Raw genomic sequence first — 27,707 nt, 5'->3', positions numbered from 1 at the left:
TGAACCTCCATGCCCGGCTCTATGCATTTTTTTTTTTTTTTTGAGATGGAGTCTCGCTCTGTCACGCAGGCTGGAGTGCAGTGGCGCGATCTCGGCTCACTGCAAGCTCTGCCTCCCAGGTTCACGCCGTTCTCCTGCCTCAGCCTCCCGAGTAGCTGGGACTACAGGCGCCCGCCACCACGCCCAGCTAATTTTTTGTATTTTTATTAGAGATGGGGTTTCACCATGTTAGCCAGGATGGTCTTGATCTCCTGACCTCGTGATCTGCCTGCCTTGGCCTCTCAAAGTGCTGGGATTACAGGCGTGAGCCACCGCGCCCTGCCTGCATTTTCTTAAAACCTGCAGAGGGAGGCTGTGTAGACTTAAATATACTAAAAACAATCTGAAAAGCAACTATTTTGTATTGGTTTTATTTAAATTTTACAGAAACCTGATCAGAGTTAAGTATGTAATTATAAGTCCAGTAACAATTTCTACAAAAATGCACATACAATGCTAGAACTCCTTAAAAGCAACTAATATCATGTTTGTGTTTTGCATAAAACATGCATTAATATGTTGGCCAAAATCAGTCTCTACAAGAAGAGACAGTCCAATACAGTCGATAAGAAAACTAGTTGTGAACAACAGGTAAAAAAAGAGGTTTCCAGTTAATGTGAAAGAAGGAATAGTACCTTTCATAAAACAAGCCCTTCAGCGCTGAGTTAACTGATCGGTACTATTGTGCTGCACGTAATGTAACACATCACCTCCAAGACTTGGTCCTGATTGGTCATAGGAAGTAAGGGACTTTCTGGTAGTTACATCAGATATTTGAGAAGATTAAAAGTTTTCCGGACATGATGGTATACTAATAGTGCAACCTTGCAAAAAGGGTTCGAAACATTCTCAGACTTGGAAGAGTTCCCCAGCTTGATAAACAACCTCAAAGACACCCCGAGCCTTTGAACGGAGCCCTCTGCACAAGGCCAGCTCAGGGCTCACCAGCATGTCCTGTGGCCACAAGACCTTCCAGCTCCACATACCACCCTTCATGAGGATCTGTAATTAGGAGCCTGAGTGCCGAAGAACATGGTTGTACCATTTCTTTGAGGCTTTGACTTTTTATAAGGCCTAGTTAATCTCGTCCAGGGATTGGGCACTCGAATGAATACACAGATGCTGGACACATAAGGAGTATTAATATACATGGTGGCCCCACAGCCTGAAATGCTTTTATTAACATACATCAAGGTGTGTCTCTGACTGTCAGGAAAGACCTTGTTCCTCCAGAGGGAGAGAGAAGCTGAGGGTTCTCTATGTATCACAAGGCATTTCCTACATAGACTGAGGGATGTTAAAGATGTCTCATATCAACTGAAAGGACTTCCCCTCAAATGTGGGGCTCTGTACAACCTTCCATGAGGATCTTCAAAAAAAAGATCTCATAGTCGTTAGGGAAGTGGCGGTGGACATTAACATTATATACACAAAACTCATCATTCGTGCAGCCTCGGGCCTTGTTTGTAATCTCTTCCACAGTCTGTCTCTTCCAAAATAGGGCTCCCTGCCCTGCTTATTACAAGTAAGCTAAGTCAGGATCTGTTTTCTTTAGCAGATTCAAGGGGGAAAAATAATAATTTATTGGGGTTCTAATAACATTTTCATAACAGAATATCAAAATAGGTCCATTTTTGATATATGCTTATGAATATCCCTGATAATATCAAGAAATCCAGAGGACTTCATAAACTACCAAGATTTCACAGGGGTGAGACCCAGTCTGTTTTCTAGGCAGCAGAGAAGGGACTAGTATACTGGCAAATGTTCTCCAGGAAGCCCTGTGAGCGCTACAGTACTGAAATTCTAATTCTAGTGCCAGTAGATTCATGAACGAAAATTTCACTTGAATTGTATTAGTAAAATTCATAACAAAGGTTTGCTTCCTCAACCCTGTCATCTGTTAATCTCTCCGCCTCTGACAGACATCCAGACCAGAAAACCGTCAGTCCTGGCTACTCTGGAGGGTGGGCCTAGAGAAAACAAGCCCCAAGATCCTTTCTAAGCTATGACCAAACCTCAGAAAACAGGGATGTGAAAGAAGGAGCAGACCAGGCTTGAGGAAGCTTTGACCCAAGGCACCACGATCATAGGGGCGAGGGGACCTGTAGAGGTTCTAGGTGACAGGAAGAGAGCCTTCCATGATGCCTGTGGAGGAGGTTCTGGAAGGCAACAGCTCTGTGGCAAAACACACACATCTGGGAGTGAAATAACAGATCATTAAACAAGACACCAATTTGCTTTCTCAAAACAAAATCAAACTTTTAAAAACTATGCAAATAACCCTGGGTGCACTGGAATAGGAGTACACTGGAGAAGTCTGTGGAATGAGCTGCATTAGCTGAGTCACAGAGGATGCTGGCTGTGAAGTCAGCATCCACACTGTGGCTACTGCAGCTAAAGAGAATGAAGGGAGCGAGAGGCCTCTCCAAACAGAGAAGGACGGAAAGGGGGCCAAATGTGAACCACACCTGTTTTATTCCAAGAATGGGAAGCGCATTTTCATTGGCCTGAATGAGAAAGCTTCATACTCCACTCTAGCTGCAGTAATACTGCATCCCATCCACTCTTCTTCTCTTTTTTGACTGAAACTCTTCAAAGAACTGCTGAATGTCCTCTCTCTTAACAACCTGTTGATGAAAAGCAAAGATTATGAAAGAGAACTAAGTAACAGAATCGCAATACGAGGCCATAGCATTCACAAACAAGTCAAATGATACTGCTAAGAATTATGTTAATGTGCAGCTAATGATACCATCTCCATTTTCTTTTTTTTTTTTTGAGATGGAGTGTCGCCGCTCTGTCACCCAGGCTGGAGTGCAGTGGCATGATCTCGGCTCACTGCAACCTCCGCCTCCTGGACAAATAATAAGACAAAGGGAAAATACAAATAAAAAAGCAAACTGGTCTAGGTGCTGTGGTTCACGCCTGTAATCACAGCACTTTGGGAGGCTGAGGCGAGTGGATTGCTGGGGGCCAGGAGTTCACAAACCAGCCTGGACAGCATGGCGAAACACCATCTCTACTAAAAACACAAAAATTAACAGGGCATCGTGGTGGGGGCCTGTAATCCCTGCTACTCAGGAGGCTGAGGCAGGAGAATTGCTTGTACCCGGGAGGCGGAGGCCGCGGTGAGCTGAGATCGCGCCACTACACTCCAGCCTGGGCGACAGAGTGAGACTCCATCTCAAACAAAACAAAACAAAAAGCCAACTGGACAACCTGGCAGTCCCTGCCCCCAACAGCGAGTCTGCGCCAATGGATCCAATCGAAAGCTGTCTAATGCCATCACAGAAACAGGTTTTTTTATTTATTTTTTGAGACAGGGTCTCCCTCTGCCACCCAGATTGGAGTGCAGTGGTGCAATCACAGTTCACTGCAGCCTCGACCTCCTTGACTCAAACGAACCTCCCACCTCAGCCTCCCAAGGAGCTGGGACTATAGGGTGCACGCCACGCCTGGCTAATTTTTTTTTTTTTTTGAGACAGAGTCTCGCTCTGTCGCCCAGGCTGGAGTGCAGTGGCACGATCTTGGTTCACTGCAAGCTCTGCCTCCCGGGTTCACACCATTCTCCTGCCTCAGCCTCCCGAGTAGCTGGGACTACAGGTGCCTGCCACCAAGCCCGGCTAATTTTTTTTTTTTGTATTTTTAGTAGAGACGGGGTTTCACCATGTTAGCCAGGATGGTCTTGATCTCCTGACTTCATGATCTGCCCGCCTCGGCCTCCCAAAGTGCTGGGATTACAGGCATGAGCCACCGCGCCCAGCCTACGCCTGGCTAATTTTTAAATTTTGTGTAGATACGAGGTCTCACTATATTATCCACGCTGGTCTCAAACTTCTGAGCTCAAGTGATCCTCCCGCTTCCTCCCAGAATGCTGGGATTACAGGTGTGAGCCATGACACCCAGCATGTTTATTTTTTAATAAGGTAACACATGCTTATTGTTAGGAAAGAAGGACAGTGAGACAGGGAGAGTGAAGGAAAGACAAAGAAAAATAGAGCACGTGAATGAATTTGGCAAAAAGGGAAAGAGATAAAGAGAAAGTAAGAAAGGGGTATAAAGTGAAAACTTCCCTCTCATTCCCTAGTAAGTGCGGCTAACATACTCAAAACAGCAACTTGGAATAATGCTAACTTGGAATAATTTTCTCAGACCAGTAGCTAATACACCAGTTTCATAAGCACCAACAGTAATACTGCTGCTCAACCAGTGAGGAATCCAAACCCCTAACAGATTCAGGATGCAGAGGCTGAACACATCCTGAAATGACTGCAGCTCAAAATTCTAATGTACTTGGCTAAATGGCACGGGAATTTACACTTAACAAAATGCTAATAAATAGGATACTTGCAAGCTGCAAAATGAAGGATCTGTCCCTACCCTGGATTACAAACATTAGCCACAGAAAGCCCATAAGTAAAAGGAAATATCTCTAGCAAGGATACTGTAGGAGGAGACCTAACAACACACAAATGAGACTGTGCAGCTTTTGGTTTCTGGATATCCTCAAATGGTCACAGCTAACGTGCAGAGTAGAAATGCTAGGGAATAAATACTTGGGTTTAATAACAAATCAGTTTTTTAATTTATTTCAGAAAATTTGTAGTTTCTAAGTTTATTAATTATTATTGCTTTTTAGAGACAGGGTCTTGCTCTGTCACCCAGGCTGGAGTACAGAGGTGTGATTACAGCTCATTGGAGCCTCAAATTCCTGGGCTCAAGCGATCCTCCGATCTCAGCCTCCCAAGTAGCTGGGACCACAGGCACATGTCACCATGCCTGCCTAATTTTTTTTTTTTTTTTTTTGTAGAGGCGGGGTCTCATCATCTTGCCCAGGCTAGTCTTGAACTCCTGGGCTCAAGCAATCCTCCCACCTTAGCCTCCCAAAGTGCTGGGATTCCAGGCATGAGACACTGAGCCCAATCTAAGTGGGTTTTTTTTTGTTTTTTGTTTTTGTTTTGTTAGACACAAACATTAAATAGAAGGCAGTCCATCATCTAAGAACAGCTAGAACTTATTAACATTATCCCTATGGACAAATACAACCAAAGCAGATAAGCTTTATGGCAACCTGAGGTTTTGTTTCTTTTTCTGTGAAGATCTGGTTAGTAATGTCATGGAACAAACAACAAAAATACCACATTTTTCTGACCTTCTAAATTATCTGGTCAGATAAAAAATTCTCTCCTAAAGACTGCTAAAGAGTGGCACTAGTGATAACAAGGACCCAGATGTTGAAGATACCTGTGAAGACTTTGAGTAAAAGTCTCCAATGTGCATGAAAAAGAACATGCCTAACTTTTTTCTTTTATGTAATTTTAAGTATATGTTTGTGATAAAATTAATAAAGAAAACCGACCACAAAAGAGTGGAGGTGCAACAGCACCAGCATCAGGAGGGCATGCCTGCAGACTATTTGAAACACCTCGAATGTCCATTGACAGTTCAGAGGTTACTACACTGAGGCAGAGTGCCCCATTACACCCATGAACATTCTTAGTTCTAGCACCAAAGAAGCTTGAGTCTGTATTAACCAGAGGATAGTCTCTGCAACAGAAACAAGAATAACTACATTAAGTTTTAAGAACTGTAGGAAAGGCCGGGCACGGTGGCTCATGCCTGTAATCTCAGCACTTTGGGAGGCCAATGTGGGCGGATCACGAGGTCAGGAAATCGAGACCATCCTGGCTAACACGGTGAAACCCCATCTCTACTAAAAATACAAAAAATTAGCCAGGCGTGGTGGCGGGCGCCTGTAGTCCAGGTACTTGGGAAGCTGAGGCAGGAGAATGGCATGAACCTGGGAGGCGGAGGTTGCGGTGAGCCGAGATCACGCCACTGCCCTCCAACCTAGGCGACACAGCAAGAATCCGTCTCAAAAAAAAAAGATCTGTAAGGAAGTAGGAATTGTTCCCAGTGATAGTGAAGAAGTCTCTAAAAACTGAGAAAGCCATTTAGGAGAAGGCTCTTTTAACTTTACAATTCATTTTGCAGAAAGGCAGCAGGCAGCACTGTGACCCTGTCCAGAAATTCAGGCAGTTAAATGTTCTTCCCACATCTATGACAAAGAAAAAAACGATCTAGCCTTTTGCGGGTGGTGGCGAGCGTGGAGAGGACGCCATGAAGGCCTCGGGCACACTATGAGAGTACAAGGTGGTGGGTCGCTGCCTGCCCACCCCCAAATGCCACACACCGCCCCTCTACCGCATGCGAATCTTTGCGCCTAATCATGTCGTCGCCAAGTCACGCTTCTGGCACTTCGTATCTCAGTTAAAGAAGATGAAGATGTCTTCAGGGGAGATTGTCTACTGTGGGCAGGTGTTTGAGAAGTTCCCACTGCGGGTCAAGAACTTTGGCATCTGGCTGAGCTATGACTCCCGGAGCGGCACCCACAACATGTACCGGGAATACCGAGACCTGACCACCGGGGGCGCTGTTACCCAGTGCTACCGAGACGTCTATGGGCGCCCGGCACCGCGCCTGGGCCCACTCCATCAAGATCCTGAAGGTGGAGGAGATCGCAGCCAGCAAGTGCCGCCAGCCGGCCGGCCATCAAGCAGTTCCACGACTCCAAGATCAAGTTTCCCGCTGCCCCACCGGGTCCTGCCCGTCAGCACAAGCCACGCTTCACCACCAAGAGGCCCAACACCTTCTTCTAGGGGCAGGGCCCTCGCCCCGGTGTGCCCCAAATAAACTCAGGAATGCCCCCCACCCCAAAAAAGAAAAAAAAGGAAAAAACGACCTAAAGTAGGTAGACAGAGATGACATCATCTAAGAAAGCAGGGCTCAAGCCAGCCTCCGGAGTAGCTGGAACTACAGGTACAAGCCGCCAGCCCAGTTCTTTTTTTTTTTTTTTTTTTTTTGAGATAGAGTCTTGCTCTGTCACCCAGGCTGAAGTGCAATAGCACAATCTTGGCTCACTGCAACCTCCACCTACCGGGTTCAAGCGATTCTCCTGCCTCAGCCTCGGAGTAGCTGGGATTATAGGCACCCGCCCTCATACCCAGCTAATTTGTGTATTTTTGTAGAGACAAAGTTTCATCATGTTGACCAGGCTGGTCTTGAACTCCTGACCTCAGGTGATCCGCCCACCTCAGCCTCCTAAAGTGCTGGGATTAAAGCATGACCCACTGCACCCGGCCACCATGCCCAGTTTCTATTCTAAACTATGGAACTTAGAATTCCAGAAAATGGGTCTAGTGTTAATTTTTCCTGCCCAGTCATTTTCCCCTCCCACTCCCAAAGATCCATGCTTCAAGGTCAGGATCAGCAGAATCAGTACTGTGGATTCCTTCCAATGACCTTCTGCTAAGCTACGAGTACTCTCTCAGAGGTTGTGGGACTGCACCCTCCCATCATTCCTCCTGGCTTAGCTGGGGTTAGTAAGGACTCCCAATGTAACTCTGATGTTTCACTAACTCCTATTCATTTCCCTTAGCCTGCCAATTTGCTCAAAACAGTCCCTGAATTCAACTCTCAAGTACCCACTTAAGTCGCAGTCATTTTTTTTTTTTTTTGAGATAGGGTCTTGCTCTGTCACCCAGGCTAAAGTGCAGTGGCACGATCTCGGCTCACTACAACCTCTGCCTCCTGGGTTCAAGTGAGTCTCCTGCCTCAGCCTCCCTACTAGCTGGGACTACAGGCGCCCGTCACCACGCCCAGCTAATTTTTGTATTTTTAGTAGAGATGGGGTTTCACCATATTGGCCAGGCTGGTCTTGAACTCCTGACCTTGTGATCCACCCACCTCGGCCTCCCAAAGTACTGGGATTACAGGTGTGAGCCACCGCACCCCACCAGTTGCAGTCACTTTTAATCATCAAAGGAAATAAACCCTTCATTCAAAACTTACAGGGCTATGATTAGAATTCTTTAACTCAACATACCGTGCCTTCATCAGCAAATCTCTTGAGATAGTCTTTAAGTTCAGTCTTCAAATCATTGTATTCTAAATCAAAACCACAAAAGTATTTAAGTTTAGATAAACCATTTGCTTTCAAAAACAAAATATTCTTTGCCATTGACACCTGAGTCTGTTAATAATGTAGTCTAAATAAAAATTTTCTTAAGTGAAATCTGCATAGAAACTCGTTCCCAAATTATCTATACTTCCACCATGTTGATATGAGACCCTTTTTCATTAAAAAATAAAAAGCAAAATTTTTTAAAAAGCACAAAAAGCAGAGATATCCTAATCCCATAAAGATTAAGAATTTTTAAAAGGGCTTCCTATTTCTCTGGAATTCTGGTAGCTGAAATAACCTTGGACTTGTTGAATATTTAATTAATTTAATTTAATTTATTTTTTGAGATGGAGTCTCACTCTGTCACCCAGGCTGGAATGCAGTGGCACGATCTCAGCTCACTGCAACCTCCGCCTCCCAAGTAGCTGGGACTACAGGCACGCGCCACCATGCCTGGCTACTTTTTTGTATTTTTAGTAGAGACAGGTTTTCACCACATCAGCCAGGCTGGTCTTGAACTCCTGACCTCAGGTGATCCACCTGCCTTGGCCTTCCAAAGTGCTGGGATTACAGGTGTGAGCCATCGTGCCCAGCTCAAACAAACTGACTCACTTAACAGTTTATATTATGTACAAGGTACCTTGAGGGCTACAAATATCTTTTAGGTGCAGCATCTATCCTTGAAAAGTTTTTACTCTAATAAAGGCAAAAAGAAATTAATAGTTATAAATAAAATACAAGGCCAGGTGCAGTGGCTTGCACCTGTAATCCCAACGCTTTGGGAGGCCAAGGCAGGTGGATCACCTCAGCTCGGGAGTTCGAGACCAGCCTGGGTGACATGGTGAAACCCTGACTCTACTAAAAATACAAAAATTAGTGGGGACCGGGCATGGTGGCTCATGCCTGTAATCCCAGTACTTTGGGAGGCCAAGGCGGGTAGATCACCTGAGGTCAGAAGTTCGAAACCAGCTTGGCCAACATGGTGAAACCTTGTCTCTACCAAAAATACAAAGTAAATTAGCCAAGCATGGTGGCGGGTGCCTGTAATCCTAGCTACCTGGGAGGCTGAGGCAAGAGAATCACTTGAACCCGGGAGGCAGAGGTTGCAGTGAGCCGAGATCACGCCACAGCACTCCAGCCTGGGTGACAGAGTGAGACTCCATCTCAAAAAAAAAAAAAATTAGGGGTGCACAGTGGCATGCGTCTGTGGTCACAGCTACTTGAGAGGCTGAGGCAGGAGAATCACTTGAGCCTGGGCAGCAGAGGTTGCAGTGAGCCGAGAATGCACCATTGCACTCCAGCCTGGGCAACAGAGCAAGACCCTGTCTCAAAATAAATAAATAAATAATAAAAGACAGAAATGACTGATGCCATAAAAGGCACATAAAAGTGGTGGCATCCAAGTGGAAATGGCTGGGATAGAAATCACTGAAATAAGTTTGGCCTGCTGCAGCTGGGTGGTGGTGGGGGGATGTAAAAGCCTTCAATCAAGGGTTTGGGGGTATTTTCTCCTCTAGTGGTTTCCTGTGAACCACTGAAGCAACCTCAAGAACTGTCAAAATGGTGACATGCCTTGCTCAAAAACATGACACATAATGTCCAAAAAATTGTTTCGATGGATGGAAAATTTGCATTCATCCATCTACCCTTAATCAGAATAGCATATGTTGTGGTTTCTCAAGTATGTAATTATTCTAGCATGTAACTCTGATTCAATGGTAAAAGCAGCTGAATACCCACCAATATGAAAATCAAGCAATGGTTTACAATTCAAAATTTTAATTCTTTGTATTAAATTAAAAATATAGGTGTTTACTGCCCCCTTTATATTTTTTTACATAGTGAAGGAAACTATGAATTTTCACACACACACAGCATTTACCACAAATGAGTTCCACTTGCTGGACTCTATTCATGCTGCTAAGGGTATCCATTAGGGGATCGCTCCTGTCAGTGGCCTGGGCAATCTTGCCTTTGTTTTCATAAGCCAGAACTGTGTCGTATTCATCTGTCAGGAACAAGACATCTAGATCTCCATACATTTTCTTTAGGGAAAAAAAAAAAAAAAAAGAAAGAAAATTTCCCCATTAGAACTGTTTATCATTCTCAGAAAGTCAATTTCATGAGAATCACTAAAAATGTAATTTTTTTATATTAAGACCTAGAAAAACTGGAGCCTCTTAACACAGAATTGCTAGAAGGATTTATTCTTTTTGCCTAAATTTCTTTCAGAAATCTCCCAGTTTCCTAGATGTCATATGGTCTATGAGATCTTTATTTAAAAACCATTGATTTACTGTAACTTTCTTTTTTTTTTTTTTGAGATGGAGTTTCACTCTTGTTGCCCAGGCTGGAGTGCAATGGCGCAATCTCGACTCATCGCAACCTCCGCCTTCCAGGTTCAAGTGATTCTCCTGCCTTGGCCTCCCAAGAAGCTGGGATTACAGGCATGTGCCAACACGCCCAGCTAATTTTGTATTTTTAGTACAGACAGGATTTCACCATGTTGGTCAGGCTGGTCTCGAACTCCTGACCTCAGGTGATTACCTAACTTGGCCTCCCAGAGTGCTGGGATTACAGGCGTGAGCCAAAGTGCCTGGCCAATTTACTGTAACTTTCAACCAGTGTTTCCAAGCAACTTTTTGATATAACAAAGATAAGTAAACTAAAATTAAAATAAATAAATTTAAAATACTGCATAATTATCCATTTCTTCCACAAACATTCCAACTCTAAGTACTATGTCATAAATTTGCTTAATGTAAAAATTTTGAGGGTCTCCTAAACATTAATTCCGTAAACATATTGTTCAGGTGTTCTTTTTATTTTCCTTTCTTCCTCTGGTAAAAAAAATTGAATTTTTTCCCCAGGTGTTCTTATTCTGGGGCATCAGTACACAAAACATGCTAACACTGAACTCAGTCAGATACTTTACCATACAGTCTTGGCAGGTACACAACTTGCTACGCCAGTTCAGGGGCCAATAGGTGGCAGTGTCTTTCTTTATAAACTGCTTAGCTTTAAGCTCCTGAAGTTTGCAGCCAGATTTTGATTCTGCGTTGAGGCTTTCATTCTTAAACACTGTCTGAAATAAAATTAAGTTTTGAAGCATGCTTTTTAAACTACCATAGTTTTCATAGTTTAGATTTTGTAAAGAGATTTCTTTAGGCAAAGGATAAAATTGAAATCCAAAGCCATAAGTTTACAGAATTAATTCCGCTTCCGTTTTCTTTCTTTTTTTTGAGACGGAATCTCGTTCTGTCGCCCAGGCTACAGTGCAGTGGCATGATCTCGGATCACTGTAACCTCCGCCTCCTGGGTTCAAGCAATTCTCCTGCCTCAGCCTCCTGAGTAGCTGGGATTACAGGCACGTGCCACCATGCCCGGCTAGTTTTTGTAATTTTAGTAAAGATGAGGTTTAACCATGTTGCCAAGGCTGGTCTCACACCCATGACCTCAGGTGATCCGCCACCTCAGCCTCCCAAAGTGCTGAGATTACAGGCGTGAGCCACTGCGCCTGGCCCAGTCTTACTTCTTGACGGCTCGTACTTCACACATTACCTGGAGATCAGATTCAGAACTAGAGCCGGCACATGGTTCACTGTTCTGCTCTACTTTAACCTCCCGGACATCATCCTTTCCCTGTTCTGGAACATCCTCTTTGAGGGTACTATCTTGATGCTCTCCATTTTCAGGTTTGATAACTTCCTGATCACCTATTCCATCAATGTTCCGCACCAATCCATCGTCCTCAGTGGATATTTTGGTTACTGTGGGTTCAAAGAAAAAGAAAGAAAAACACATACACACATATCCACTGACCTAACAGACAATAAAATCCCAACAGACAATAAAATCACTTATTCTATTATTTATTTTTTTTTACAGACAGAATCTCACTCTGTCGCCCACACTGGAGTGCAGTGGCATGGTCTTTGACTCACTGCAACGTCTGTCTCCCACGGTCAAGCAATTCTCATGCCTCAGCTACCCGAGTAGCTGCGACTACAGGTGCGTGCCACCATGACTGGCTAATTTTTTGTATTTTTAGTAGAGACAGGGTTTCGCCATGTTGGCCAGGCTGGTCTCGAACTCCTGATGTCAAGTGATCTGCCTGCCTCAGCCTCCCAAAGTGCTTTACAGGTGTGAGCCACCACATCAGGCATACAATAGCTTTTGCTATTTTTTTTGTTTGTTTTTTTTTTTGAGATGGAGTTTTGCTCTTGTTGCCCAGGCTGGAGTGCAATGGCACGATCTTGGCTCACTGCAACCTCTACCTCCTGGGTTCAGGGGCAATTCTCCTGCCTCAGCCCCCTGAGTAGCTGAGATTACAGGCATGCACCACCATGCCTGGCTATTTTTTATTTTTAGTAGAGACGGGGTTTCTCCATGTTGGTCAGGCTGGTCTCGAACTCCTGACCTCAGGTGATCCACCTGCCTCAGCCTCCCAAAGTGCTGGGATTACAGGCGTGAGCCACCACATCTGACCTAAAATCACTTTTTCTGATTTTAAAATATTTCAGAATCTGGAAAAAGAGATTAGTCCACCATAGTCTCCGAAATACTGAGAAAGAAAATACCAACGCTTCTTTAGGTGATGTCTGCCTAACCCAAAGAATTCAAATAATTAAACAGTTTATTTGAAAATATCAATCACTGCTTAAGCACTTTACACATAAAGGAGAAAATATTGTACTGTACTTGTTAGAGACAGAATAATACAAGAAGCAGGAGGAAGAGATTGAATTGTAAACACAGACAGAAGGGTAATTTTTTAAAAACAGCTTTTCTTTATGGGAGGAAGAAATAAAAAAAATGATGGGTATAGTGGCAGATATACTCTGAGACAGAGAAGAGAAACGATAGGGGAGCTCACATTGGATGCCAGCATTTCAATGTAATAGGAGATGAAGCCATCTGCTGATGGAAGAGGAAATGGAGAGGCAGGAGATCAATTTAAAAAACCCAATTAACCTGGGTATGGTGGCTCACACCTGTAATCACAGCACTCTGGGAGGCCAAGGCAGGTGGATCACCTGAGGTCAGGAGTTCGAGACCAGCCTGGCCAACATGGTGAAACCCCTTCTCTACTAAAAATAGAAGAATTAGCTAGGCATGCTGGCGCATGCCTGTAATCCCAGCTACTTGGGAGGCTGAGGCAGGAGAATTGCCTGAACCCAGGAGGCATACATAGGTTACAGTGAGCAGAGATTGTGCCACTGCACTCCAGCCTGGGCAACAGAGCAAGATTCCATCTTAAAAAAAAAAAAAAAAACCCAACGAATGAGAACTACACACAGATAGGTTCAGCATCTGTGGACAGTGAGAGACCACTGGAAAGGGTATGAACAGAAAGGGAGCAGCACTTAAGAACTCTGAGGCAAACTGGCCGGGTGTGGTGGCTCATGCCTGTAATCCCAGCACTTTGGGAGACCGAGGCAGGCGGATCACTTGACATCAGGAGTTTGCGACCAGCCTGGCCAACATGTTAAAGCCTTGTCTCTACTAAAAATATAAAAATTTGCCAGGTGTGGTGGCATGTGCCTGTAGTCCCAGCTACTCTGGAAGCCGCGTCACAAGAATCGCTTGAACCCAGGAGGCGAGGTTGAGGTGAGCCGAGATAGCACCGCTGTACTCCAGCCTGGATAACACAGTGAGACTCTGTCTCAAAAAAAAAAAAAAAAAAAAGACAGAAAAACAAAAGAACTCTAAGGCAAATCTAAAGTGTAGGATGAGATCGGAGGTATGGCTATGCTGCTCGTGGTTTGTATGGTGAATTGGTCTCCAAAGATAAGAAGGGCAAGAAATTATGAAGCCTAAGCAGCAGATACTACGAGTAACTGCCACCTTAAAAATAAATTAAGAAACACATAAAGCATTACCAATAAGATAGTTAATGCCTCAGGACCATTCATTAATTAGTTGTTTTGATTTAATTTCTTAGTGTATAATAAAAGCACCAGATAGGCTGGGCATGGTGGCTCATGCCTGTAATCCCAGCACTCTGGGAAGCCAAGATGAGTGGATCACTTGAGCGCAGGAGTTCAAGACCAGCCTGGGCAACATGGCGACACATTGTCTCTACAGAAAATACAAAATTAGCAGGGCGTGGTAGTGTGTGCCTGTAGTCCACTTTTATAAGGGCACTAATCCCATTCATGAGGGCTCTGACTTATAAAAGAGGCCCAAGCGAGCTTGTTTGTTCCTTTTAACAGGTACGGACACGTAGAAGGATCCGTCTATGAGGAATGGGCCCTCAAGCAAACACTGACTCTGCAGGCACCTGAATTTTGGACTTCCCAGTCTCCAGAACTGTGAGAAATATGTCTATTGTTTATAAATTAACCAGCCTAAGGTGTTTTGTTCTAGCACCCCAGACAGACTAAGACACCACCTCCTCCCCAACCGATACCATGTGTTATAATTAACAACTTATTTCAGTTCTATTTATCTTTCAAAATCCCATTCAAAAACTGCCTCCTCCATTTTCTCTAACTCTGGTCTCATCAGTACTCTGCATCATATCATTTAAGTATAAATTTGTTTTTGGTAGTATCCCAACAAATCTATCCACCTTGTGGAGAAAGAAAACACACTATTTTATTTTATTTTATTTTTTTGAGGATGGAGTCTTGTTCTGTTACCCAGGCTGGAGTGCAGTGGCGTGATCTCAGCTCATTGCAACCTCTGCCTCCTGGGTTCGAGCGATTCTCCTGCCTCAGCCTCTGGAGTAGCTGGGATTATAGGCAAGTGCCGTGACGCCTGGCTAATTTTTGTATTTTTAGTAGAGATGCGGTTTCGCCATGTTGGCCAGGCTGGTCTCAAACTCCTGACCTCAGGTGATCCACCTGTCTTGGCCTCCCAAAGTGCTGAGATTACAGGCGTGAGCCACCATGCCTGGCCAGAACATATACTATTTTATAACCACAGAGCCCAGTTAAAAATAGTTGCTAAAAATTCTGAATTGAACATACAAATTTCACAAGCACAAGTTTGTGGCACACCAACTTCACAAAGATACCTACCTGCCAATTGTGCAGCATAAGCCCACAAAAAAGAACAACGTTTCATGCAGGCCTGGCACACCATCTCCTGAAAATCCCCACTCTCAGGGGGAATGGCACCAAGATGCTGTGAATATAGAACACCAAAAATTTTCTTGTGATTGCCAAATTGTCCAAAATGCCCATTACTTTATAAATACTGTAATAATACACTGATCATATCATTAGAATTTATTTTTAGAAGACTAATTATAATGTAAAAATATAACTTTTATCTTTTTGTGATGACAACGGTTTCAAAAGATGGAACATTTTCCTTACCCTTCCATGGAACCAGTCTTCACAGACTACGCACTGGATCATCTCATCTGGAATCTAACAGAGAAAAGCAGTTTGTTAAGGATTACACTGAATTCGGGAACATGGAAATAACCTGGCACACAGTAAAATAAGGTACTAAATATTTGTTCTACATGAACTGGTGTTCCAAAGGCTTACATTGAGATAAGCACTTTACAAACAATCTCAAGGCTCTTTCACATGAGTTACTTAATATCTGATTCTCACAAAACTGTGTAGACAAGGAGGGCATTCCCATTTTATACAAAACTCAGGCCCAGGCAAGTAATGTGAATGGACCAATGCAGACAGTGACAACTGGGACTTTTTACCACACCATTCTTTAATACAATACTCAGTTGTATTACTGTATAAGGATGTTCACTCCAGCCTTCTTTATAATATTGAAAAATTAGACAATGCCTTTCTGCTGCGGAAGAACCATCCTGCCAAGTACACTGAAAAGTAAATGTTATGAAAAACCTCTTGAGAGATAACTCCTCTAATTTGAATAAATTAAATAATTAAATGCTGGCCCTAGGAAAATAATATACTGAAGGACATAGACTATTTTGGGGATGATTTTCTTTTATTCCCAGGCTCTCATAACTGTTAATTAATATCCCAATGTTGTTCTGTCCTTTTCCTATTGTAGGCTTCTTAAAGGGAAAAAAAAAAGCACATATTGTGGAACAGGAGGAGCTGTAACACTTTACCACATGCCTTAAAATATCCAGTTTTGGCTGGGCGTGGTGGCTCACGCCTATAATCCCAGCACTTTGGAAGGCCAAGGTGGGCGGATCGCCTGAGGTCAGAAGTTTGAGACCAGCCTGGCCAACATGGTGAAATCCTGTCTCTACTAAAAATACACAAATTAGCCGGGCATGGTGGCGAGTGCCTGTAATCCCAGCTACTCAGGAGGCTGAGGCAGGAGAATCGCTTGAACCCGGGAGGCAGAGGTTGCAGTGAGCTAAGATTGCACTACTGTACTCCAGCCTGGGTGACAGAGCGAGACTCCGTCTTAAAAAAAAGAAAAAAAAATCCAGTTTTAAGGTTTTATTTTTGTTAACTCAAAGAGACTTTCAATCTGTCCCTCTATATAATTTGGTTCAATAATTATAGTTCCAACACAATTAGAAAGCAAGGAAGAAGGCAGAAGACTTAATATCTCTAAAGACAAAAAGTACTCTTTCAAATTGGTAAATACCCAGACAAAACCCAAACCAATCAAAACATGGGCTGAGGATATGAAAGGACAATTCAGAGAGAAGGTTATTATGGATGTCCAATGAACTTATGAAAAGATGCATAACCTCACTTATCAACAGGGAAAGAAAAAAAAATTTAAGATACTATTCTTCGGCTGGGCGCGGTGGCTCACACCTGTAATCCCAGCACTTTGGGAGGCTGAGGTGGGTGGATCATGAAGTCAGGAGATCGAGACTATCCTGGCTAACACGGTGAAACCCCGTCTCTACTAAAATTACAAAAAATTAGCTGGGTGTGGTGGCGGGCGCCTGTAGTCCCAGCTACTCGGGAGGCTGAGGCAGGAGAATGGCACGAACCCGGGAGGCGGAACTTGCAATCAGCCGAGATCGTGCCACCGCATTCCAGCCTGGGCGACAGAGCAAGACTCCGTCTCAAAAAAAAAAAAAAACAAAAAAAAGATACTATTCTTCATTTATCAGAATGGCAAAATTTTCAAGAACTGGTAATATGCAGGGTTGACAAAAGTGTTGGGGGAAAAACACTATCATATACTGTTGCTGGTACAACTTTTTTGGCAGATATGATCACAATTTTATTATTTATTATGATTATTATTTTTTGAGACAGGGTCTCGCTCTGTCACCCAGGCTGGAGTGCAGTGCCGCAATCCCGGCTTACTGCAACCTCTGCCGCAAGGGTTCAAGTGATTCTTGTGTCTCAGCCTCCCGCGTAGCCAGGACTACAGGCATAAGCCACAGTGCCCAGCCAATCACAATTTTAAATGTCACAAATACACTTCGATCCGCCAATTCTACCGATCCATTCTACATAAATACTTGGAGTATACTCAGTTGTATTACTGTATAAGGATGTTAACTCTAGCTTTCTTTATAATATTGAAAAATTACACAATGCCATTCTGCTGTAGAAGAACAATTAGGGTGACCAACTTATGGCATATAAAATTATAGGATACTCTGCAGCAGTTAGAACGGGGTAAGTGTGTTTTGTTGACATGAAAGAATGTCTATGATATACTGGTAAGTCAGAAAAGCCAGCTACAGAAGTGAGTGTACAGAATTTTCACTTCTGTTAATAGAAAGGAAACTGCACACTGAAACACACATTCACTCAAACACTTCTATGTGCACAGAAAAAGGCCTAAAAATATACACACCAAAAGTGTTAACAGTGGTTATGCCTGGGAGGTAAGAGGTGCAGAAGTGAGGAAGAACTCGTTTTGAATTTTGCATATACTGCTCATTGACGTTTTTAAGAGGATGCTGTTTGTATACCCCATTTTCTTCCGTAAAGAGACAAAAGAAGTTGAAGGTCATTTCTTAGAAAGTGTTTGGGGGCTGGGGGAGGCAGTCAGGGAAGGAGAGGAAGGGAAGAAGCTCTGGCTTTGGGAAAGTCCTCTCCAATATTTCATTCTTATGATGTAAAAATGAAAAGAATGGTTGAGATGTGTACCAATTATAGATCCAACCCAGATTCATAAGAAAAGATAAATCTAGAGCCCTTTCACCATCCCACACTGCCTCTTGAAGAGCCAGAGGCTCGGATATGACAAGACGTTGAGAAATCAAGGCTAGAGGGGACACACTCCCAGGTTTAACTTCCAATTCTCTTACCTCATCTTCAGGATCAGGATAAGGTCTCTTGCAAATGCAGTACAATCCAAAAAAGTTGTCATTGTACTTATTGCCAGAATTTACCTTTGCTTTGTCCTGAAATATAATATTGATTTCAATAATAATATGGTCTAATTTTAACTATAATTTCACACATTATAAAATTTATTTATTCGATACATTTCCACATTATTTCCCCCAAGAGGCTGATTTTTAATTTTCAAAGTAGGAAAAAAAAAAACACTACTACTAAAGGGATACTTTTTTCAGGATACAGGGAAAAAATAAAATTTTTTTGTGGTAATTAGGAGAAATTAAATACACCTATTCGATAAAATGGAGATAAAATTTAATCATAAATATTAATTATCAACCTATGTGGACTGATATGGGCCTGGAATTTCAAGGTAGTTCTTTTTTCTTTTTGATAGAGATGGGGTCTCACTATGATGCCCAGGCTGGTCTGGGTTCAAGCCATTCTCCCACCTAGGCCTCCCAAAGTGTTGGGATTACAGGTGTGAGCCACCACGCCTGGCCTTATTTATTGATTTTTCCTTTTTTTTTTCTTTTGAGAGTCTCACTCTGTCACCCAGGCTGGAGTGCGGTGGCACAATCTTGGGTAACTGCAACCTCCGCCTCCTGGGTTCAAGCGATTCTCCTGCCTCAGCATCCCAAGTAGCTGGGATTACAGGCACGCACCACCATGCCCAGATAATTTTTTGTATTTTTAGTAGAGGAGGGGTTTCACCATGATGGCCAAGCTGGTTTTGAACTCCTGACCTCAAGTGATCCGCCTGCCTTGGCCTCCCAAAGTGCTAGGATTACAGGTGTGAGCCACTGTGCCCAGCCTATTTATTGTTTTTGTTTGTTTGTTTTGAGATGGAGTCTTGCTCTGTTGTCAGCTGGAGTGCAGTGGTGCAATCTCGGCTCACTGCAACCTCTGCCTCCTGGGTTCAAGCAATTCTCCTGCCTCAGCCTCCCAAGTAGCTGACCGAGTAGATGACTGGGTGCCACCATGCCCAGCTAATTTTTGTATTTTTAGTAGAGACAGGGTTTCACCATGTTGGCCAGGATGGTCTCGATCTCTTGACCCTATTTATTGTTTTTAAGTCATATCCGCTGCTTTAAAAGCCTCACAGAATAAGTACAACCAATATAATTAAACCTGAATTACTTTCAAGTACATCTCTCCCCCAAACCTTTCATATTAATTACCATCTATCTTGTAGGCTCTCAACAGTTTACATAGCTTTTCTAACTAAGTAAAAAATGAAATGGCCATCTGCAAAGAATAAGCATAAGAACTTCTTTTATTGGAAAATACAGGTATTTGTTTTTTACCCACTCTGGCAAATATTAACCTCAGCTGCTCTAACTGCATTTATAGTTACAATGCTTACTTACAGGAAGTAATTTGCATTCCAAATTTTTAAACTTGCTGTTTCCACAATCACAACGAAAATTTCTGAAAAAAGGAGGAAATAAAAATTTTATTTTTCTTTTTACAAAATCTAATTTAAAATTTCTTCAAGCATTCAAGCACATAATAAGACTTCACAATTCTAGAAATTAATATGTACAAAAGCAAATATTTTATCACATACAAACACACAAATAAAATGATGGCAGAGAAAGATAAGTGGTTTGAGTTTGTACCATATTATGTTTTTAAAGGCTCTAGAAACAACTCTCTCCAATTATATAAAATAATTACATTAAATTTCATTAGTGCTGGGTGCGGTGGCTCACACCTGTAATCCCAGCACTTTGGGAGGCCGAGGCGGGTGGATCACGAGGTCAGGATATTGAGACCATCCTGGCTAACACGGTGAAACCCCGTCTCTACTAAAAATACAAAAAATTAGCCAGGCGTGGTGGTGGGCGCCTTTAATCCCAGCTATTCGGGAGGCTGAGGCAGGAGAATGGCGTGAACCCGGGAGGTGGAGCTTGCAGTGAGCCTAGATCGCACCACTGCCTCCAGCCTGGGTGACAGAGCAAGACTCCGTCTCAAAAATAAATACATAAATAAATAAATAAATAAATAAATAAATTTCATTAGTGTACAACTGCTTTGCATGAAAAAACAAGATTAGGAAAAAGTGTAGATGGGAAAGAATCTATACTTCAAAAGCATTTAGTAACAATCTCTGACTATGTTTACCTTTTTGTGTATAGCTCAAATAGTTTGTGACTTCCATGACATTCATAACTGCAAGCTAAACAAATTCCTGCTGGTTCTTCTCCCTCTGGGGTGCAGGTACTACAGGCATATAGTGCTTGTCTCTTTACTGAGCCCTGAAAGCCCCCAAAATGGAAAAGAGAATTAATGTAGTAGCATGGTTTACCTAATACCCACACTAGGAATTGAAAAATAATTAAAATCAGATTATCTGTGGTCAAGATCTTCTTGTAAAAACCATTAAAAGTTTACACAACAGAGCATCAACCAAAACACAGTTGCGTTGCATGTTTCATTTTTATACTAGTGCTTTTTTTCATGCAAGCACTTTTTTCTTTCTTCCTAATTTATTTAGTTTTTGCAGAGATGAGGTCTTGCTATGTTGCCCAGGCTGGTCTCAAACTCCTGGGCTCAAGCAATTCTCTGCCTTGGCCCTCCAAAGTGCTGGAACTACAAGCATTACCCACGACACACGCCAGCACTTCTTTCTTTAAGTGATAGGAAGTCTGAATTTGTCAATCAGCTGTGAATAAATGGATCTGTTTAATCATTTTAATATGTGAAAACACAGGAGCATATGTATAGGTTTATGTAAGTAACATCACACTTTCATCCTGGAAAACGTTTGTAAATCCACCAAAGAAAGAATCAACACATGCAAAGAATCCCTTTGATTTTTAGGAGATGCATGCTGAAGTATTTAGAGGTATGGTGTCATCATGTCTGCAACTTATTTTTAAGTAGTTCAAAATTTTAAAACAGCAAATTTTAAGTAGAAAAGGAGATAAATGTGACAAAATGTTAAAAAGTGAATATGTAGGCTAGGCATGGTGGCTGACGCCTGTAATCCCAGCACTTTGGGAGGCCGAGGTGGGCAGATCACCTGAGGTCAGGAGTTCAAGACCAACCTGGTCAACGTGGTGAAAACTTCATCTCTAGAACACCCCATCTACTAAAAATACAAAAATTAGCTGGGCGTGATGGCGGGCGCCTGTTATCCCAGCTACTCGGGAGGCTGAGACAGGAGAATCACTTGAACCCAGGAGGTGGAGGTTGCAGTGAGCGGAAATCATGACATTGCACTCCAGCCTGGGTGGCAAGAGTGAAATTCCATCTCAAAAAAAAAAAAAAAAAACAGTGACTATGTATAATAGGTATAGTTACCTTCCTCTAGGAAGGAGGAAGATAGATAGATAAGGAGGCTTCTGGGATGCCATAAGGTTCTATTTCTTTTTCTTTTTTTTAAAGTTCTATTCCAATAAGCCTTTTGCACTCCTGATGTTCTATTTGTCGATCTGGGTTGTGGGAACACGCACACTTTCCTTTCAAGCTGTGTACATGATTTGTGCAAATTTCCGTAATTTTTTTTTACCACAATTAAAAGAAAATATTAAGGAATCCATTTTATAAAGGTAACTACACTTCAAAAATAGTTTACATATAGACATAACTTTTTTTCTTTTTTTTTTTTTTTTTTTAAGGAAAGCAGGGGAAAAATTGTTTTAGTGGTGACCAAAGGTTTTAAAATACCTGGGGCTATGTCTGGATACCAGGTTTATTCAACAATCTAGCACTCTGCAGTGTAAACTAACCTTGGTCAACAACGAGAACTGGCATTATGATCTCAGTTCATACCACATAATGAATGCAAGTCTCTCCCCTCATCTCCCCAGTGTTCCAATCCACCCCTCTTCCTAGGTAACCCTTCTTCCTACCAATTCTCATCCTTTGTCGGTCTTCTTCCTATCCATCCTTTTCCATTTTTGTACCTCGAAGTATAGGGTGAGTCACTAAACACCACATCACACCCCCTCAAACACTTGCTCACTCACAACGTCTTCCAAATGGCAAATAGATCCTTTTCTCCTCTCTCCCCTCCCTTGCCAGAGCCACTTGCTGTTCTGTTTCCGGTCTATTTCCAGGGGAGGGGGGCAGACTGCAGATAGACATGGGTACTTGCTTCATTTTGCCAAAAAAAGAAAGAAAGAAAAAGTACTAGCTAGCACTTGTCCAACTAAATTGCAGAGGAACTAGCTGTCAAGGAGCTCACCGCAAATCCCTATGGATTTGAAAATCTCTTTAACCTGACTCTCCCATTCGGTCCCTAATAAATAAATAAATAAATAAATAATCTTAGGATGGGAAAAGCAGGGACAAAGATGTCTGGATCTGAGAGGTCGCGGGGTGGTTTCGTGAAAAGCAGTGGTGCACCAAGAAGAGGCTGGAGAGGACGGACAGAGCAGCTGCTCCAGGGCCCTTCCTGGCGGGCCGGACAGAGTTGGAGAGAGGGGAGAGGGGGTCCCCTGCTGGACACAGGCTGAAGGGGGCCCAGGAGGTTGGGGATAAAAGGGAAGGGTAGGCTTGGGGTGAGGAAGCGGCAGACTAACGGCGGCCTCGGACCACCACTCGGGAGACGTCTGCGGCGGGCGGGAATAGGGACAGCCGGGCCGGGAACGGGAGGTTCGGCGGGAGCCGGGGGAGACGAGGCCCGGGCCGCGCGCCCACCTGCGAGTAGGAGCACTTCTCGGAGTCACTGCCGCCCAGGACAGCGCACGCCTCATTCTCCAGCTCCTCGTCCTCCTCAAGGACGTCGACCAACGATACCACGGGCTCCAGCTCCGACTGCCGCCCAGCGGCGCCCTCGGCTCCGGCCATCCTCAACTGTCAGCCGAACAGCGCCTCGGCCCCGGCGGAGGCGGGAAAAGCGGCCGCGAGGGGCGTAGCCGGAGGAGGCGGGGCCCGAGTGCCACGAACCAATGACAAGAAAAAAAGCGAAGGAAGGGGGAGGAGCGACTTCCGACAAACGGATGTCACTCCTCTCCCTTCTCCCGCCTGCGCCGGCCGCGGGTTGACTTCCGCCTCCGGGTGGCGCTTCTCTGTGTCGTGTTCTGGAAGCTTAGCGGTCACCATGGAGCTGCTGGGAGAGTACGTCGGGCAGGAAGGGAAGCCGCAGAAGCTGCGGGTGTCCTGTGAGGCGCCTGGTGACGGCGACCCTTTCCAGGGCCTGTTGTCTGGAGTGGCCCAGATGAAGGACCTGGTAACGGAATTATTCGACCCCCTGGTACAGGGGGAAGTGCAGCACCGGGTGGCGGCGGCTCCAGATGAGGCCTTGGACGGTGAGCTCTGAGACGGTGCTGCAGAGACCGGAGGACGGGGCGGGCGCCCAGGGGAAATTGGCTTGGGGAGCCCGTGTAGAGTGGCAGACTTGGACAAAGTGAGCGTCGAGGAAAGAAGAATTGCATCTAAAAATTTTTGGCGGGCTAGGCGAAGTGGGGCTCATGCCTGTAATCCCAGCACTTTGGGAGGGCGAGGCAGGAGGATCACTTGAGGTCAGGAATTCCAGAACAGCCAGGGCAACATATCGAGACTCCGTTTCTATTATTATTTTTTAAATAGTTAAAAAAATAAAAATTGTTGGCATTTATCACCATATTTATTTGGGCTGCTTCTACTCAAGCGTTTCCACAACTCATCACTATTTCATTTATTTCTCACAAAAAAACGTGTCGAATGCCTACTATTATGTGCCAAACCCTGAGCTGAGCCCTGGAGGAAGAATGAGGTGAATGCGACTCAGTTCCTGCCCTTGTGAAACACAAGGGGACTAGACAGGCAGACACTCTTATTAAAAGTGAAAGTGGGCTGGGCTGGTGGTTCACGCCTGTAATCCCTGCACTTTGGGCGACCGAGGCGGGTGGATCACGAGGTCAGGAGTTCGAGACCAGCCTGGCCAATATGGTGAAACCCTGTCTCTACTAAAAATACAAAAATTAGCTGGGCGTGGTGGCATGCCCCTGTAGTCCTAGCTACTCAGGAGGCTGAGGCAGAAGAATCGCTTGAACCCTGGAGGCAGAGGGTGCAGTGAGCCGAGATCGTGCCACTGCACTCTAGCGTGGGCGACAGCGAGACCCCGTCTCCAAAAAAAAAAAAAAAAGTGAAAGTGTTTCAATGGTCCTCTGTAACTGTTGCAAACCCAGAGACCCTAGGAAGGCTTCAGAAAGGATAAGACTTTTGAGCTGGGTGTTGAATAAAAAGGAGTTTTATCAGGTGTGAAACTACAGACATACTTGGAAGAGTACAATCTATCGCAGAGTAGGAACAGGTTCCAAAGACTGGGACAGACTTCATTTTATCACGCATTAACTCCCAGAGACTCCCTTGCCTTTCCAGTTTTGTAGGTGCAGTTTGAAAGTAGAAACATGAAGTTTAACTGCATTATTTTAAAAAAATTGCCTCGAATGCAAATAGGCAGGTACTTTTTTTTTTTTTTTTGAGATGGAGTCTCGCTCTGTCGCCCAGGCTGGAGTGCAGTGGCACAACCTTGGCTCACTGCAACCTCTGCCTCCCGGGTTCTAGCAATTCTTCTGTCTCAGCCTCCCGAGTAGCTGGGAGTACAGGCGCCCGCCACCACTCCTAGCTAATTTTGTATTTTTAGTAGAGACAGGGTTTCACTGTGTTGGCCAAGCTGGTCCCGAACTCCTGACCTCGTGATCCACCCGCCTCGGCCTCCCAAAGTGCTGGGATTGCAAGTGTGAGCTACCACACCTGGCCAGGCAGGTACATTTTAACCGTCCTGAGCTGAAAAACCCAAGAACTAGATATTAGAGTCAGGATTTACAATTCTGTAAGAAGAGCTTAAACCGTACTTTCCTTCCATCTTGGGAAATACATCTTGATAATATGGATGTTGGCTATAATCAAAAAGAACAATAACAAGTGTTGGCTGGAATGTGAAGAAATTGGAGACCTTGTACATTGTTGGTGGAAATGTTAAACAGTGTAACCACTGGGAAAAAGAGTTTGGTAGCTCCTCAAAAAGTTGACAAGAAGTTACCATATGACCCAGCAGTTCACTGGTAGTCCTCCCAAGAGAACTGGAAACGTATGTTTGCACAAAAGCTTACGCATGAATGTTGATAACAGCAGCATTTATAGTAGCTAAAACGTGGAAACAACAATTGTCTGGGCTTGGTGTCGCACCTTTAGGAGGTGGGAGGATCACGTGATCCCAAGAGTTTGAAGCTGCAGTGGGCTGATTGCTCCACTGCATCCCAGCCTGGAGGACAGAGTGAGGCCTCATCTCTTCATCTCTAAAAATGATAATTTTAAAAAATAGAAATAATGCAAATATCCATCAACTGATGAGTGCATTAACAAAATGTGGTATATCCATACAATGGAATATTATTAGCAATAAAAAGTAATGAAGTATTAATATGTGCTACAACATGAATGAACCTTGAAAACATTATGCTAAGTGAGAGCCAAACACAAAAGGGTACATGTTACATGATTTTGTTTATATGAATGTACAGAATAGGCAAATCCATAGAGATAGAGTAGATTAGTGAGCTGGGTGCAGTGGTGGGCACCTGTAGTCCCAGCTACTCTAGAGGCTGAGACAGGAGGATCACTTGAACCTGGGAGTTTGAGTCTAGCCTGGGCAACATAGCAAGACCTTATCTCTAATAAGGGGGAAAAAAAGTAGATTAGTGGTTGCCAAAGGCTGAGGGGAATGGAAAGTGACTGCTAATGGGCATACCCTTTCTCTTTGGAGTGATGAAAGTGTTCTAGAATTAGATAGTGGTGATGGTTGCACAAGCTAGTGAATATACTAAAAACCACTAGGCTGTACACTTTAAAAGAGTGGATTTTGGCTGGCTGCGGTGGTTCACGCCTGTAATCCCTGCACTTTGGGAGACCGAGGCGGGCGGATCACGAGGTCAGGAGATCGAGACCATCTTGGCCAACATGGTGAAACCCGTCTCTACTAAAATACAAAAAATTAGCCGGGCGTGGCAGTGAGTGCCTGTAATCCCAGCTACTTGGGAGGCTGAGACAGGGGAATCGCTTGAACCCCGGAGGCAGAGGTTGCAGTAAGCTGAGATCGCGCCACTGCTCTCCAGCCTGGCGACAGAGCAAGATTCCATCTCAAAAAAAAAAAAAAGAGTGGATTTTATGATGAATGAACTAGTATTTCCAAAGAGGAAAGTGATAGAAAATAAAGATTTTAAACACTGAAATTCTTGAAATCATTTTAATCTAAAATGTGCATGGTTTTATTAATCCCTAAAGTGAAATGGTCTCGTTATCAACCACTTTAGCTATATATATTTCTTTCAACCAAAGAACGTATTGTCATACAACAAATATTTATTTTAAAAGGTGATGATGAAGATGATACAGAAGATGAAAATAACATTGATAACAGAACTAACTTCGATGGACCATCTGCAAAACGGCCAAAACCACCGTCTTAACAATAGCCTTCATGACATTTAAAAGATGGCTGTTGTATCCTTATTGTCACACTAGGACACTTAAGGAAGACTGATGCTCTAATTTGGAAAAGCATTTGTGTTGTTCTCCTGGGACAATTTTATCAAAGAGAAAACTGATTTTTCTGTTTCTAGCAAAGATAGTAAAGGCTTAGAAATAAAATCTGTTTTCTTGAGAAATAAATTTCAGACCATGGAAGGAAAATAGAACACAATCCTCTAAGTTGGCAACTGAATTTTTATCATTGTTTTCTATTTTTAAAATAACCATTGATTTGTGTGATGTCTACATCTTTTAACTTCTGCTTCTGTTATAAAGAGTACATGTCACGATTCATAGGCAGTAACATTTCAGAAAACTGACATGAACAAGTGGTGAAAATTGGGCATTAAATGTAAAAATAACAGTTCTTCATAAATAGAAGGAAAATGAGGAAATAGAAATACTGAAGAGAAAGGAGAGTCCTTGAAAGAGACCCAAGGAAACCCTGAATTCATACCCATGCCAAATATGCAGATATCCTGAGATGATGCCACTTGAATGTGCATTAATCTGATTTATCATGTACCTTAAGAGAGCCAGATGGGGTAGGGTGTGTTTTTGTGCTGTGATATGGTATGTATACAGGTACAAGTATAAGGCCTTAAGTAAACAATCTGTGTTGATTACAGTTTGGATATTTCCTCTCCTCCTGTAGCCGTACTTTGATTTTGCTTTAAAAAGATTATTGAATCCTTTTAAAAATATATATTCCTAAAATATGTATGTGTGTGTGTTTCTTTTCTGCTTGTCAGTGGGACTAAGGCATTTTGATTTATATGCATCCTTCCTGATTTAGGTAGCTTCAATGCAAAGAAATCAAGTAGCATGTACCTAGTAAAATACAAATAGTCATGGAATTTTAGAGTTGGAAGTAACTTTACAAATTATGTGATTTATTTCAGAGATAAATCTAAGGATAAGTATTTGCCCTTAGATTACAGAGCTAACCATTGACAAACTGGGTTACATAAATAGCCTTTATAGATTTTTTTTAAGCTGATAAAAGGTGAGAGAAA

At 43.3% G+C, this 27,707-nt stretch overlaps 2 protein-coding genes and 1 pseudogene across 6 annotated transcripts; 2 read left to right on the top strand and 1 right to left on the bottom strand.

Annotated features, from left to right (window-relative positions):
• Positions 1–396: 396 nt before the first annotated feature.
• UBR7 (ubiquitin protein ligase E3 component n-recognin 7) lies at positions 397–23,381 on the bottom strand. Of its 5 annotated transcripts, XM_054447438.2 has the most exons (11): positions 22,876–23,286; positions 20,353–20,486; positions 19,596–19,656; positions 18,192–18,287; positions 15,331–15,384; positions 15,031–15,136; positions 11,567–11,775; positions 10,941–11,090; positions 9,888–10,050; positions 7,928–7,989; positions 397–2,669 (listed from the first exon to the last, which is right to left on the bottom strand). In XM_054447438.2, exons 1-11 carry the CDS (start codon positions 23,023–23,025, stop codon positions 2,577–2,579), a joined length of 1,278 nt encoding a protein of 425 aa, XP_054303413.1. In that variant the 5' UTR covers positions 23,026–23,286; the 3' UTR covers positions 397–2,576. The 5 variants fall into 5 exon arrangements, with proteins under 5 accessions (XP_054303413.1, XP_054303415.1, XP_054303414.1 ...); XM_054447440.2 differs by lacking the exon at positions 10,941–11,090 and having other exon boundaries at positions 22,876–23,381; XM_054447439.2 differs by lacking the exon at positions 18,192–18,287 and having other exon boundaries at positions 22,876–23,260.
• On the top strand, positions 6,163–6,736 carry LOC129012106 (large ribosomal subunit protein eL20-like; annotated as a pseudogene).
• GON7 (GON7 subunit of KEOPS complex) lies at positions 23,188–27,410 on the top strand. Its single transcript, XM_054447443.2, has 2 exons — positions 23,188–23,486; positions 26,536–27,410. Exons 1-2 carry the CDS (start codon positions 23,279–23,281, stop codon positions 26,628–26,630), a joined length of 303 nt encoding a protein of 100 aa, XP_054303418.1. The 5' UTR covers positions 23,188–23,278; the 3' UTR covers positions 26,631–27,410.
• The last annotated feature ends 297 nt before the right edge of the window (positions 27,411–27,707 follow it).

The sequence above is a fragment of the Pongo pygmaeus genome, chromosome 15, assembly GCF_028885625.2.
Source record: "Pongo pygmaeus isolate AG05252 chromosome 15, NHGRI_mPonPyg2-v2.0_pri, whole genome shotgun sequence".
In the NCBI taxonomy this organism is placed as follows: domain Eukaryota; kingdom Metazoa; phylum Chordata; class Mammalia; order Primates; family Hominidae; genus Pongo; species Pongo pygmaeus.
The sequence above is the reverse complement of the archived record's forward strand: the minus strand, read 5'-3'. Positions and strand labels throughout refer to the sequence as shown.

Bases quoted from the DNA above. Each gene is read 5' to 3' on its own strand.
- UBR7 (XM_054447438.2), bottom strand. From the start codon at position 23,025: ATGGCCGGAGCCGAGGGCGCCGCTGGGCGGCAGTCGGAGCTGGAGCCC. The intron at 18,288-19,595 runs GTAAGTAAGCAT...ATTATATTTCAG, and splicing joins TGGAATGCAAATTACTTCCT to GACAAAGCAAAGGTAAATTC. The intron at 11,776-15,030 runs GTAGGTATCTTT...TTGAACCCACAG, and splicing joins TTATGCTGCACAATTGGCAG to TAACCAAAATATCCACTGAG.
- GON7 (XM_054447443.2), top strand. From the start codon at position 23,279: ATGGAGCTGCTGGGAGAGTACGTCGGGCAGGAAGGGAAGCCGCAGAAG. The intron at 23,487-26,535 runs GTGAGCTCTGAG...TTATTTTAAAAG, and splicing joins TCCAGATGAGGCCTTGGACG to GTGATGATGAAGATGATACA.